Source organism: Bubalus bubalis, chromosome 8 (assembly GCF_019923935.1).
Source record: "Bubalus bubalis isolate 160015118507 breed Murrah chromosome 8, NDDB_SH_1, whole genome shotgun sequence".
Taxonomy (NCBI): domain Eukaryota; kingdom Metazoa; phylum Chordata; class Mammalia; order Artiodactyla; family Bovidae; genus Bubalus; species Bubalus bubalis.
The window spans coordinates 43989662-44004498 of NC_059164.1; the positions used below are offsets into that span (position 1 = coordinate 43989662).

General features: G+C 41.6%; 1 protein-coding gene and 1 non-coding gene across 7 annotated transcripts in view; one reads left to right on the forward strand and one right to left on the reverse strand.

Annotated features, from left to right (window-relative positions):
• Nucleotides 1-14837, reverse strand: part of NAPEPLD (N-acyl phosphatidylethanolamine phospholipase D) — a 58262-nt gene that overhangs the window by 30834 nt on the left and 12591 nt on the right. The window contains exon 1 of one of the 6 annotated variants that reach the window (XM_044946584.2): nt 14056-14131. The exons of 4 other annotated variants lie outside the window; for them this stretch is intronic. In XM_044946584.2, coding sequence (XP_044802519.1) covers nt 14056-14060 — 5 coding nt within the window. In that variant the 5' untranslated portion in view covers nt 14061-14131. Of the gene's footprint in view, nt 1-838; nt 1010-14055; nt 14132-14837 lie in introns of those variants that run through there. One more of the 6 variants, XM_044946587.2, reaches the window with a different exon arrangement.
• Nucleotides 986-1092, forward strand: LOC112586718. Its single transcript, XR_003111204.3, has one exon. It is a non-coding gene; the product is annotated as a U6 spliceosomal RNA (small nuclear RNA).

The following is a 14837-nucleotide window of genomic DNA, read 5'->3' on the forward strand; positions in this document are numbered from 1 at the left end:
TAAGATTCCATATAATAATAGAATATTACTCAACCATTAAAAGATGAAATAATGCCACTTACAGCAACATGGCTAGACCTAGAGATGATCATACTAACTGAAGTCAGAGAAAAGATCATATATCACTTATATAGAATATAAGCAATACTTATATACAATATAAAAGAACAATAGAAATGAACTTATTTACAAAACAGAAACAGACTCACAGATTTTGAAAACAAAGTTATGGTTACCAAAGGGGAAAAGTTGGTGGGAGGAGGGATAAATTAGGAGACTGGGATTAACATATATATATATATAGTACTATATATAAAATAGATAATCAACAAGGACCTAGCTTATAGCATACAAAACTCTACTCACTACTCTGCAATAACCCATATGGGAAAAGAATCTGAAAAAGAATAGATATATGTGCATGTATAACTGAATCACTTAGCTGTACACCTAAAACTAACATAACATTATAAATCAACTACACTGTAATATAAAATAAAAATTAAATTAAAAAAAGTGAATTCAGTATTTTTGATATCTGAACATACAGTTCTGAATATTTTCCAGATAAATGTTAGCATCTTTGATATGTCATGGATAGTCACTCAATTATTATTTATTAAATGTCAAATCTAGGAATGATGATTTCCAATGTTACGATTCATGAGTATGTTGAAATCTCAAACACACATTGTATTGTTATTTATTCCTTAATTTTTTAAATGATAAAGCAACACATTCAATTCCAGGCAGCTGGCAATCTTTAAAAGTCAAAGGAAGAAAAGATGAAACACTTCCTTGTGAAATAAAGCATTCTTGTTTTTGGAAAGCATTTTACCCATGCGTGCAGCTTCTGAAGTAAAATATTTGTGCTTGGACAGCCTGTCTTCACCAAATGCCGCAGTTCAGACCTCTCTTGGGTTAGACACACAGGAAGAAAAGTTTTTCTATTAAGTTGGCATTTAATCTTCTAAGAAACGTAGAGGTGCTCGCTTCGGCAGCACATATACTAAAATTGGAACGATACAGAGAAGATTAGCATGGCCCCTGCGCAAGGATGACATGCAAATTCGTGAAGCGTGCCATATTTTTTTGAGTGCATAATGAAGGTGGCCTGAAGGAGGGGAGGGCTGGAGAATGGTGGCTTTCATTCCAAGATCCAGGGATTTGGGGAAAAGGGGAAACTGACCTTTGGAGGAGGGGGGAGGGGGGAAGGGTGTGTTTTTACATCAAAAAATCAAGAGTATGCAAGCATTTCTAAAAAAAAAAAAAAAAAAGAAACGTAGAGAATGCACTTGATAATTACTAGATAGAATTTATGCTGTCCTTTTGGAAACAAATTGGTCTTAAAAATTTTATATTTTATATTTATCAGTTGTCACAGAGGCTTTATTACCTCAAAATCTGTTTCTGGATTCTAGCTTTCTTTTCCAAATTTAGCTATCAATATAATTCACAAATCCATCTGTTGTTCACAAAGGACAAGAGGGTCAGCAAATTAATACTTAATTACCAAGATCCCCTGGAGGAGGAAATGGCAACCTGCTCTAGTATTCTGCCTGGAAAATTCCATGGACAGGGGAGCCTGGCAGCCTTGCAAAAAATCGGACACAACTGAGCATGCACACACTGCAATGTTATTAATACACAACTCAGTGACAATTATTGTATGAACAATGTATTAGTTAGAATGTATATATATATACATGATTATACTAAGATATGTGTGTATATAATCTACATCAGTGAGCATTTTATCTTCACAGTAGTGGAAAGTACATTAGTTGCGAATTGGGACAGGACTCAGTTCTCCAATTAACTAGAGGTTAAGCTTAGAGAGAAATTTAACCTCTCTAAACTTGGGTGTGGTAGTGGTTTAGTCTCTAAGTCGTGTCTGATTCTTGCGACCCCATGGATTATAGCCCTTCGGGATCCTGTCCATGGGATTTCCTAGGTACAAACACAGGGACAGGTTGCCATTTCCTTTTCCTTTCTGTCCCAAGGATCAAGCCCGCATCTCCTGCATTAGCAGGCAAATTCTTTACTGCTAAGTCAACAGGGAAACCCAAATTTGGGCCTCAGTTCAGTTGCTCAGTCGTGTCTGACTCTTGAATTCGTGTCCCCATGAATCGCAGCATGCCAGGCCTCCGTGTCCATCACCAACTCCTGGAGTTCACCCAAACTCATGTGCATCAAGTCAGTGATGCCATCCAGCCATCTCATCCTCGGTCGTCCCCTTCTCCTCCTGCCCACAATCCCTCCCAGCATCAGGGTCTTTTCCAATGAGTCAACTCTTCACATGACGTGGCCAAAGTATTGGAGTTTCAGCCTCAGCACCACTCCTTCCAATGAACACCCAGGACTGATCTCCTTTAGGATGGACTGGTTGGATCTCCTTGCAGTCCAAGGGACTCTCAAGAGTCTTCTCCAACACCATAGTTCAAAAGCATCAATTCTTCGGCGCTCAGCTTTCTTCACAGTCCAACTCTCACATCCATACATGACCACTGGAAAAACCATAGCCTTAACTAGACGGACCTTTGTTGGCAAAGTAATGTCTCTGCTTTTGAATATGCTATCTAGGTTGGTCATAACTTTCCTTCCAAGGAGTAAGCATCTTTTAATTTCATGGCTGCAGTCACCATCTGCAGTGATTTTGGAGCCCCAAAAAATAAAGTCTGACACTGTTTCCACTCAACTTCTAAATAAAGATAATACCTAACTACATCCTTAAAGGACTGTAATGAAGTGCTACGACATCATAGGTTAATATTTCTCCTGTGTTAAGTCATTTCAGTCATGTCCAACTCTTTGTGACCCTATGGACTGTAGCCCACCAGGTTCCTCTGTCCGTGGGATTCTCCAGACAAGAATACTGGAGTGAGTTGCCATTTCTTCCTCCAGGGGATCTTCCCGATCCAGGGATCGAACCTGTGTCTCTAACATCTCCTGCACTGGTAGGCGAGTTCTTTACCACTAGCACCACCTTTCTCACTGCTACACAAATACAAAGAGTATTACTATTATTTGTGATCAGAGGAGTAAATAGAGTAAATATGACAAATAGAACCTTAAGATCCAACTGAGCTGTTTTTTTTTTTCAGGTGAAGGATAACATCCTAAAATTTCAGATTTTAAAATTCAGATTGCTGAAATTTATCTTTCATTAAAAATTTTATGTAAAAAAGGTAATAAAAAGTTTAAGTGTCCTTATTCTTTATATACATCAGTTATCTTCTGTGTTAAAAAAAAAAAAGAAACTTTAAATCTGTCTTATAAAGTGCTCATCTGATTATAGTCAGAAAAATTACTTTGACAAATGATAAAGTTAATACACAGACACACACACACATATATACACATATATGTGTGTACACACACACACACACACACAGGGCTTCCCCGGTGGCACTAGTGGTAAAGAATCCACCTGCCAATGCAGAGACATAAATGTGGGTTCGATCCCTGGGTGGGGAAGATCCCCTGGAAGAGGGCATGGCCACCCACTCTGGTATTCTTGTTTGGAGCATCTCATTTACAGAGGAGCCTGGTGGGCTACAGTCCGTAGGGTCACAAAGAGTCGGACACAACTGAAGTGACTTAACACACAGCACACTGTATCAGGACCACCCCGCCACCCAGTAGCCTGGCCCACATCACAAATCTGAACCCAAGTCAGCCTTCACTTAGGGGAAATACCTGTCAAGGAATCCAAACAGAAACCATGCACAACCCTCCAATTTAGCTTAACTAGTTTATGACATTACCCTAGAAAATAGGACCTGCTGGCTTTATAAGGAAATGACCAGTCTCTTGGCCAATTGAATCCTGTTTCCAGGCTGCCTCTTCTAAGGAGTTCTTCTGTAGAACTCCCTTTTGCCCAAAATCCCCAGGGAGGAGCACTCCACTGTTAGTGAGGCCCTGTACTCCCCCAATCCATGGGCTGTTTTCCCTTGAAAAAAGGGTTGCAAACTGGTTACTAAATTGTTTTGTTTTTGTCATTTGACACAAATAATTCCCAAAGAAACACTAACTTACCAAGAGCACACAGAGCTGAATAAATGGTTAAACCACATAAAATTAAAAAAAAAAAAAAAAATCAGAATAGGCAGTTTTGAGAAGGATAAAGTAAAATACAATCAGACTCTGCAGGATACGAATTAGAAAACATGTTTTCTTTTTAAAAAGCAATCAAGAACAACTAATGTCCTTGATCATAGAATGCCAAAGGCTTTGAAAATTCTTTGCTATTGGACAAAATTCAGTATGTTGAGCTAGAAATCATTTCACAGGCTATTTATAGATTTTAAGTCACCAAGATAAACTCTGTAGATGCTTCCTCATGATAAAAGTTTTTCCTCTATGTTAAAAAGAGACCAAAGCTTTGATTAGGATTAGAAAACAAAACAAAAGAAAACAAGATAAACAGCCAGCTTAAGACCAAAGCCCATTCAAAAATACAACTTCCAGTATTACAACAGGAATCCTTGGGATTAGCAAATTAAAATGGCATGTTACAGCAAATTGAGAAGACATGCATAAAATAAGTTTAATGAAATGATATAGTCATCGCCTCCTTAATATCTTGAAAATAATACCAAACCGAAAGTGCAGATTCCTTTCTGGTATAATCAATAATGCCTAAATAATACAGAGAATAATTTAATTGAAAAGGTTGGGAAGGATGAGAAGGAAAAAGTCTAAATTGATGCCTGTGTGACTTCAAAATGTATCACATTTTGACCTCTAAATATGTAAAGAGGATCTTAAATATTCATTTACTATTCCTTAATCCTAGGTTTCAACAAAAATCACTTGTCAAAATGTGGTCTCAGGCTTCCCTGGTGGCTCAGTGGTAAAGAACATGCCTGCCAATGCAGGAGACACGGGTTTGATCCCAGGTTCGAGAAGATCCCACGTGCTTTGGAGCAACTAAGCCCCGCACCCCACAACTACTGACCTGTGCTCCAGAGCCTGGGAGCCAGAACCACTGAAGCCCACGCCGCAGGGCCTGTGCTGACGGCAACCAGCCTGAGCGCCAGAGTAGCCCGCGCTTGCCGCAACCGAGAAAAGCCTCACAGCGACAAAGGCCCAACACCACCAAAAACAACCAAGGCTATTAAAAAGAAAAATATGGCCTCTCCTTCTCCTGCTCATAATCAATGCTGGAAAAAGAAAACTGCCTGTGTGCGTTTTTATAAGAAGATAATTGCTTTACAATATTGTGCTGGTTTCTGCCACACAGCAGTATCAATCGGCCACAGGTATACAGACATATGCCCCTTCCCTCTTGAACCTGCCTCCCATCTCCCACGCCATCCCACCCCTCTAGGTTGTCACAGAGAGCTGGGTGAAAAGCTGCCTGTTTTTAAAGCATAACTTATAAGGAAGGGCGGAGAAGGCAATGGCACCCCACTCCAGTACTTTTGCCTAGAAAGTCCCATGGACGGAGGAGCCTGGTAGGCTGCAGTCCATGGGGTCGCTAGAGTCGGACACGACTGAGCGACTTCACTTTCACTTTTCACTTTCATGCATTGGAGAAGGAAATGGCAACCCACTCCAGTGTTCTTGCCTGGAGAATCCCAGGGATGGGAAGTCTGGTTGGCTGCCGTCTATGGGGTCGCACCGAGTCGGACACGACTAAAGCGACGCAGCAGCAGCAGCGTAAGGAAAGAAATCGAGAAATGTGTCTTCATAGCTCCTGGACAGACACGAAACATAAAGAGGGGGAAAATGCACTCTTTTAAAAAACTTCTGACCAGTTCTGGTTCCAAATTTGCCCTACTGAATTCTGCAACCTTTAAAAAGTTACTTACTTTTGATATTTGGCAAATCTAATACAGTTATGTAAAGTTTAAAAATAAAATAAAATTAAAAAAAAAAAAAAAAAGTTACTTACTATCAAGGCTCACTTTCTTCATCTGTAAAATGAGAGGACTAGACTATACCTGCAAAAAGCCAACCCTTTTCTAACAGTCTTTGCACCAAACAGCCCATTTATGCCACTCTGGAGCTGCCGCGTCTAAAGTGGCCAAGAGCCCTGGGCTGCCCCTCTCCAGGGCCCCAGCCTCCTAGGAAACTTCCAGCTCAAGTAGCTCAGATCTGGCCACTTTCCCTAGGCCAAGTTAGCAAGGGATTTGGGCTTCCCTGGTGGACAGTAAAGAATCTCCCTGCAATGCAGCAAACCTGGGTTCGAGCCCTGCGTCAGGAAGATCCCCTGGAGAAGGGAAAGGTAACCCACTCCAGTATTCTTGCCTAGAGAATTCCATGAACAGAGGGGCCTGGTGGGCTACAGTACGTGGGGCTGCAAAGAGTCTGACACGACTGAGCGACTAGCACTTTCACTTTCAAGTAAAGTATTTTTCGCCTGAGAACAGCGGGGTCAGCCACAGGGACACGCTCTAGTTTCACAGGTTGATGGGGCAGACCAGGAGTCATTCAGAGCAGGAAGTATGTCAGAAGGCATTTCATGGCAAATCTGATATATCAAACAACCCTTAAGACTTTCAACCTTAAAATAAGATTTGAGATATCACTTGTAAGGGCCTCTAGTTAAAGCATTTTTAAAACCATATTTAACAAGCACAGTTTGTCTACTGTATCTAAATTCTAACTCTCTAGGTACACTGGGTATACAAGCCCCTAACTTCCAAGCATTCAAAATCCTTCAGGGGCAAAAAAATAACAAAACCCATAAGCAACCATACCATATTTACAGAAAATGTCAGCTCTGAATAATGAAAAGTCATCTTTGGAATAAGGCACTTCCAAAACAATGGGCCCTACATCTTGAAATGGCAAGAAACACTTTTCCTTACGTGCCAAGTATTAATAGTTCACACTGACTAAGTCCTTTGATTACCGGGGTCAGGAAGACCGAAAAGGCTCTTAAGCTCCTAAATGCAGACAAGTTAAAGGGCCCTGATGTTGACAGAGGGTGATGGGAAGCAAGCAAGTCACTAGAAGGGTTACATGATTCACTGAACACGGCAGAAGGGCAGACATCATTCTGTCCTGGGTGTCACTCTTGTGGATCCTTTGTGAGAAAAAGGTAAATGACAAAACCAAACCAACAGTGGGGGCTTTACAAGGAAGCACGGCCCAGGGCAGTACTGGGGTCAGACCCTGGTCAGCCAACCTCCTGTCAGTACAACAGGCTCAGAGTAAAGGCCTCAGACAGCCCTTAAAGAACCTTGAGGCTCAAAAGTATTTTGAGATCCCTGAGTTAATTCAATATTTAAGAATACTAGGATGTAGTAAATTATACAAGCATTATAAAAAAAAAAAAAAGAACATAATGTACATTTTAAATCATTTATCAGGAAAAACCACATTATCAGGAAAAGATGCAGAGGAGATTTAAAACATTTTAAAAATAAATACTTCTCAACTTGGCACCCCTGTCATGTTTTCTAAGCCTAGTTTCCCTGTTTGATGCCTATTCATTGGATTATTGGACGAAAGGTACATAATCCTTCAGCCCTGTGTCCGGCACACAGTAAGTCCTCAATAACTAAGCCACTGTTTTGCTGCTGCTGCTGCTGCTAAGTCACTTCAGTCGTGTCCGACTCTGTGCGACCCCACAGACGGCAGCCCACCAGGCTTCCCCATCCCTGGGATTCTCCAGGCAAGAACACTGGAGTGGGTTGCCATTGCCTTCTCCAAAGCCACTGTTTTACTACATGCTAAACACTATTTTAGTAATAAGGGTTAGTGGAGAAAATTCCACTTTGAATTCCATTTTGACATTTCTGCACTAATGAGATGGGGGCTGAAGGCAGTGGCATGAACAAACATGAAAGGAATAAAGTCTGGATGTTTCTGTTCTTCTATTTGAGGAAGATACAAGATTCTGGTCTTCCTAGAATTCACACAACTCAAAAAAATAGGAAACCACGATTCCCCACAGAACTCTTATGTAATCCCACAGCTCCATGCGGCCCCACCTACTCCTCCAGATTCACCAGGAGGCTCTCACAAACCTTGGCAGTGTTTGGTTCTGAAAATAACAATCTCGGCCCCCTTCAACTCCCCTTATTGTCCCTAGAGAACAAAAATAAGCAAGCTCACAATATCAATAGCAGCCACATCCACAACTCGCACTCTCCCCAGAGCTTGAGCCCGTTTCTGAGGTTCTCCAGCTCAAAAAAAATCTTTCACAATAGGAACAGGCAAAACAGGCAAGCAAGGCCAGCTCTAGTTAAGTGTCCCCCAAACATTCACCGTCTCACATGTCCTATCCAGGTACTAAATCTCTGAGCTCTCCCACATTCCCCTTCTGACGGTCAAAACAGGTTATCAAGGAGGGCTCTGCTTGTATGACTGGCGACTGATAAGAGAGCAAAGTGGGACTCCTCCCTAGAGTATTTCCAAGCCAGCCGGGTACAAATCCTCAAACTTGGGGTTCTCAGTGCTGGCTGCACATCAGAATTACCTGTGGAGCTTTTTAAACTATACTGGAGGCTCCTGAATCAAAATGTCAGGCAGGTGTTCCCCAGGCAATTTTTAAAAGCTCTAGGGGTGATTCTGACATGTAGGCAGGGTTGAGAACCTCTATTCAATCAGCAATTTGTGCAAAGCTAGCGCAGGCATTTACATTCTCCAGCTCAAAGAAAACACTTTGGCACCCTTGAATTTATGCTAGCTTACCAGTTGCCAACAACAAAGCCTATTCTTCCTCCAAAGTCTTGCACTCCAAGTTAGCAAGGTGGCCTAACCGCAAGATGGCTACACAATACTAGGACCGGGAAGACTGCACTCCCAGGGACAGGGCTGACAGGTCAGACTCGTGCTCAGCCCACTGAGTCACATTCAACTCTGTGAACCCAAGAAGCCACACAAACAAACAAAACGCAACACACACTGAGTGATAATGAACATTGTCTTTAATAACCCACAGCAGCCTATGCATGATGAATGCTCAAAGTATTTATTGAATGAATAAATGAACAGGAGCTTAAATCATAATTACTCTTCACTGGGATAGACTTAAATTTTTCTCAGAGAATCTGGTGGAAATCAAACTACAGGAGAAGCAAAAGTAAACAAAGAATGATGAAACAGAATTCAACAAGGGGCATTCCCATTAAGACTACTAATTATGGAGATAAAAATTGAAAAATCTTTATCAAGGAATAGTAGCTGAATTCTGCGGTGGTAAAGTGGTGGCAAAGAGGTAGAGACCAGAAGATGCCTACCATAAAATCTAGTCCCCATTTTCTCTTCAGTAACAGAATGCCAATTATACTTAGGGTAGCTATGCCCCAGCTGAGAAGAACTAAAGAGCCTCTTGATTAAAGTGAAAGAGGAGAGTGAAAAAGTTGGCTTAAAACTCAACATTCAAAAAATGAAGATCATGGCATCCGGTCCCATCTCTTCATGGCAAATAGGCGGGGAAACAATGGAAACAGTGACAAACTATTTTTCTGGGTTCCAAAATCACTGCAGATGGTGACTGCAGCCATGAAGTTAAAAGACACTTGTTCCTTGAAGAAAAGCTATGACCATGGAGAATGGCATTGAAACATGTATAATATCATGTATGAAACGAGTCACCAGTCCAGGTTCGATGCACGATACTGGATGCTTGGGGCTGGTGCACTGGGACGACCCAGAGGAAGGGTATGGGGAGGGAGGAGGGAGGAGGGTTCAGGATGGGGAGCACAGGTATACCTGTGGCGGATTCATTTTGATATTTGGCAAAACTAATACAATTTTGTAAAGTTTAAAAATAAAATAAAATTAATTTAAAAAAAAAAAGAAGGAAAAAAAAAAAAGAAAAGCTATGACCAACCTAGACAGCATATTCAAAAGCGAAGACATTACTTTGTCAACAAAGGTTCATCTAGTCAAAGCTATGGTTTTTCCAGTAGTCATGTATGAATGTTAGAGTTGGACTATAAAGAAAGCTGAGCACCAAGAACTGATGCTTTTGAACTGTGGTGTTGGAGAAGACTCTTGAGAGTCCCTTGGACAGCAAGGAGATCCAACGAGTCAATCCTAAAGGAAATCAGTCCTGAATATTCATTGAAAGGACTGATGCTGAAGCTCCAATACTCTGGCCACCTGACGCGAAGAACTGACTCACTGGAAAAGACCCTGATGCTGGAAAAGATTGAAGGCAGGAGGAGAAGGGGACAACAAAGGATGAGATGGTTGGATGGCATCACCAAGTCGATGAACTGAGTTTGAGCAAGCTCCAGGAGTTGGTGATGTGTAGTGGGAATTCCTAATAATGTACTTTCACAGCCTTGAGAAATTCCACAGAAATTGCACCTAGAAAAACAGCATATATTAAGAAATTATGTTAATGATTACCTTTCATGTTTTTCTTAAGAATAATCTCCTTATTACAAACCTCAAGGCCAGAACCAGAAGGGAGTACGACTGGGATCATAAAAGCATGGACCTTGGAACATCGGGTCGGTGCCAGGCGTGAACTCTACCTACACACTTGCTAGTTGTTCCCGAGACTGGCCCAGAAGGGAACGGCCTGAGGTAAACACAAGGAGGTCTGGACTGCGGCAGTGCAGTACAGGACATCTAGGAGCACGTGATTAACGCAGCGTGTGTCTTGAAAAAGGTAAGATCTGTCAATGTATGGCAAAACCACTACAATATTATAAAGTAATTAGCCTCCAATTAAAATAAATTTATATTAAAAAAATAAAGTTCATATGAAAAGGGAACCAAAAAAGATAAGATCTGAGAAAATCTTGTAGTCTGCAATTAGGAATAAATGTTGTACGCAGAGTGGACTCTGCACCTCAGTCCAGTAGAGACTGCAGGTCCCCTGACCCACTGCACCACATTTCATGTTCTGTCTTCATTCTCCTCGTTTGCTCCTGGCCCATTAGGGCAACAGTGATGGACAGGGAAGCCTGGCGTGCTGCAGCCCATGGGGTCGCAAAGAGTCGGACACAACTGAGCTGACTGATGCCCCAATTAATGACTACCTTTCCACACCTTCCAGCCACACTGATGACACTGTAGCGGATGTGACAGAAGCAGAAGTCTCACAGCGTGCCTCCGGGAGTCTCCTTAAGGGAAAGGGAGGCATTCTCGAGTCTCCCTGCATCCTGCTGCCTCAAGCCATCTTGAGCCATGAGTATGATGCCAACTCACTGGGAACGGCACAGAGAGCCAGGACTTCAGACAGAGGCCAGGTACCAGCCTGGGCCTTGCAACTCTGGACCTCCCAAAACTAAGCCTGACTGACACAATGATCTTAACTTGGAAGTTTAGGGAAGCTATAAAAACATGTAAGGTAATTATCCAAAAACAGAGCCCTCCAAAATAAATAAATAAATAAATAAAAACAAAAAACAACAAAAAAAACAGAGCCCTCCTAATCCAAACATGGGTCCACAGAGAGGCACAATGACTGCTGTAAGTATGTCATTTATTGAGTACTATGTGTCAGACAATTTATACACGTCCATTATCTAGTTTAATCCTCACATTCTCACCAAACAGATATTCTCTTCAAATCACAGGTGACACACCAGAGCTTCACAGAATTTAATAGTTTGCATAAAGTCAAAAAGCTGGTAACAGTTGGACCTGGAAATCTAACCCAAGTTGATAAGACTCCATAATCCATGCTCTTTCCACTAATCATGTTGAATATGAAAGAAAAACCCAAAAACTTTGTCTTGAACAGATATCTAGGTTCTAAAGTTAGTAGCACACAGCCAACCGGATGGTCTCACAAACCCAGGCTAGCCTTTCTTGCTTTCAACAATGCTTCTCAGACCCCAAAGTAAAAAGCACTTAGCAGACAATAAATACCAATTCTCTTATAACTGCCCTTTTAATTTTACATGGAGATTTTAAATGATATAACTATTTCATTTAACTCCTAAATTATTTTTGTTTAAAGTTACATGGAAAAGAATAAATTAATCCTATATTTCAGTCATATAAACAGAAAATATATATGAGGCCCTGCAGATATTTGCCTTGCCTTGAAAATATGTCTTTGAGTTCATCTAGTATATAACTCAGAGAAGGCAATGGCACCCCACTCCAGTACTCTTGCCTGAAAAGTCCCATGGATGGAGGAGCCTGCTAGGGTGCAGTCCATGGGGTCGCTAGAGTCGGACACAACTGAGCGACTTCACTTTCACTTTTCACTTTCATGCACTGGAGAAGGGAATGGCAACCCACTCCAGTGATCTTGCCTGGAGAATCCCAGGGGCAGGGGAGCCTGGTGGGCTGCCGTCTATGGGGTCGCACAGAGTTGGACACAACTGAAGCGACTTAGCAGCAGCAGCAGTATATAACTACCTGGCGTTTTATCCTTCCAACTTGAAGAATTTTTAATTAAATCCCAAGAAGAGACACTTTCAGGTAAGAGGATCAATACCCCAGGGCTTTCCCAGTTTTAGCACTGGAAGTCCTGTATCCTGGGAACTCCATCAGTCCTGGGATAATCTGAAGACTGATCACTCTGTGGCCTCAGGGTACCATATACATGGATAGTTATGTCTTCAACAAAATGTATTAGAACGTAGACAGTTTATATGAAATTGGAGATGAGCACTATTAAAAAGGGTAATTCCCTGGTGGCTCAGCAGTAAAGAGTATGCCTGCAGTGCAGGAGACGTGGGCTCGATCCTTCTGTCAGGAAGATCCTTTGGAGAAGGAAATGGCAACCCACGCCCGTATTTCTTGCCTGGGGAATCCCACGGACAGAGGGGCTTGGAGGGCTACACTCTACAGGGTCATAAAGAGTCAGACACGACTGAGTGACTAAATCACCACCATTATTATAAAGTATGATTGTAAGATATTTGGGCAGCTAAGCAAAAAAGAAATTACAAAGCTCAATATAATCACGCTTAACCAAGAAAATGTTGCTGAGAACATCACAAGTGTATGTCAAATTCTTCACTGTGGTGACATTCAACAAGTTCACCAACATTACCAAATTCACCCAGTCCAAAAATGGCCTCTGCCAGCCACACATGTTTACATACAACAGACATTTCATATATATGTATAAAACTGAGACACTATATGAGTAAAGAATGAAAAAGGAATCAAAATTCAAACAACAGTTTTAAAGTACAAATGGTTCCCAACTTGTGTGTGTGCCATGTGCTCAGCCGTGCCTGACTCTTAGTGACCCCATGGACTGCAGCCCACCAGGCTCCTCTGTCCACGGATTTCCCAGGCAAGAATACTGGAGTGGGTTGCCATGCCCTCATCAAGGGGATCTTTCCAACCCAGAGATCAAACCTACATCTCCTGTTTCTCCTGCATTACAGGTCGATTCTTTACCCACTGAGCCATCAGGGAAGCCCAATATACAATGATCCAACTTATGATTTTATGATGCATTTAGTAGAAATCCTACTTCGAATGGTGAATTTTGATCTCTTCCTGGGCTGGTAATACGTGGACCAAAAGATCCTCTTGCCTTGTTGGGCAGCAGCAAGCCACAGTTCCCAAAGGATAACGGGTTGCTGGCTAGCAATTACCATGGTAAACGACCCATATCCTTACAACCATTCTATTTTTCACTTTCACTAGTATTCAATAAATTATATAAGATATACAACACTTTATTATAGAATAAGCTTTGTGGCAGATGACTTTGTCTAACTGTGGGCTAACGTAAGTGCTCGAAAGTCATTCAGTCATGTCCAACTCTGTGACCCGATAGAATGTAGCCCATCAGGCTCCTCTGTCCATGGAATTCTTCATCCAAGGATATTGGAGTGGGTTGACATTCCCTTCTCCAGAGGATCTTCCTGACCCAGGGATCGAACCCACACTGCCTGCATTGCAGGCAAATTCTTTACCATCTGAGTCACCAGGGAAGCCCAAGGTTAAGTGTTCAGAGCAGGCTTAAAGACAGCTAAGCTTAGCTATCATGTTTGACAGGCATAGTAAATGGATTTTCAAATGATGATATTTTCAACTTAAGTTTATGAGAATGTAACCCCATCATGGAGCCTGATGGGCTCCAGTCCATGGAGTCACAAGAGTCAGACACAACTTAGTGACTACACCACCACCAACCCCATCGTAAGTCAGGGAGGGCTGTACCTCATCTCTGTGAAATGGTGGAAAGGTTTAATTTTGATGTTTCAGTTCCATGGTATCATAAGAGGCCTAAAACTTTCTGGGGTAGAAACAGGAAATCTGTAAGTTAAAAGAGGTTGGGCCCAGCCATACACTTAGGTCCTTTGTAACTTGAACACCCCATGACCCAAGTCATCCCTTTGTGACCTCTTTCTTTTACTGGAGAAACAAATTAGGCCAGAGAGTTACATGGCACTCCAAGGGTCCAGGGTTGTAAAAGTGGTTGGACTCAGCCATATACTTAGTCCTTTGTAACTTGAGCATTCCATGACCCAAGTCATTCCTCTGTGACCTCTTTATTTTACAGGAGAAACAAGTTAGGCCAGAGAGTTACATGGCACTCCAAGGGTCCAGGGTTGGCTGGTGAAAAAGGCTGGACAGCTGATTAGCCATATTCTCATCAGAATTATGCTCAGAAACACTTAGAACCAACATAGCTTGTGATCAGCATGGGGGGATACGTAACACATTTTACTTCACCTCATGGGAGATATTTCACATAGTTTAATTCATAAACAGATAAACTTGCCTCAAGTTTTAAATAGAACTCTGAGCTCAGAAACTCTGTTATTAGTTACTTCAGCCATACAATAGCACAATATACACAGCAGTACTTTTCATGAACTCTCTAAATAAGCCTAAAGAATGAACAAAGTAATTTGAAAACAAACACCTTTGTAATCTGAAGGATCTTCAAAATACAGAAAACAATTTTCAAAACTAATTACTGCTGTTGTCTAGTATTT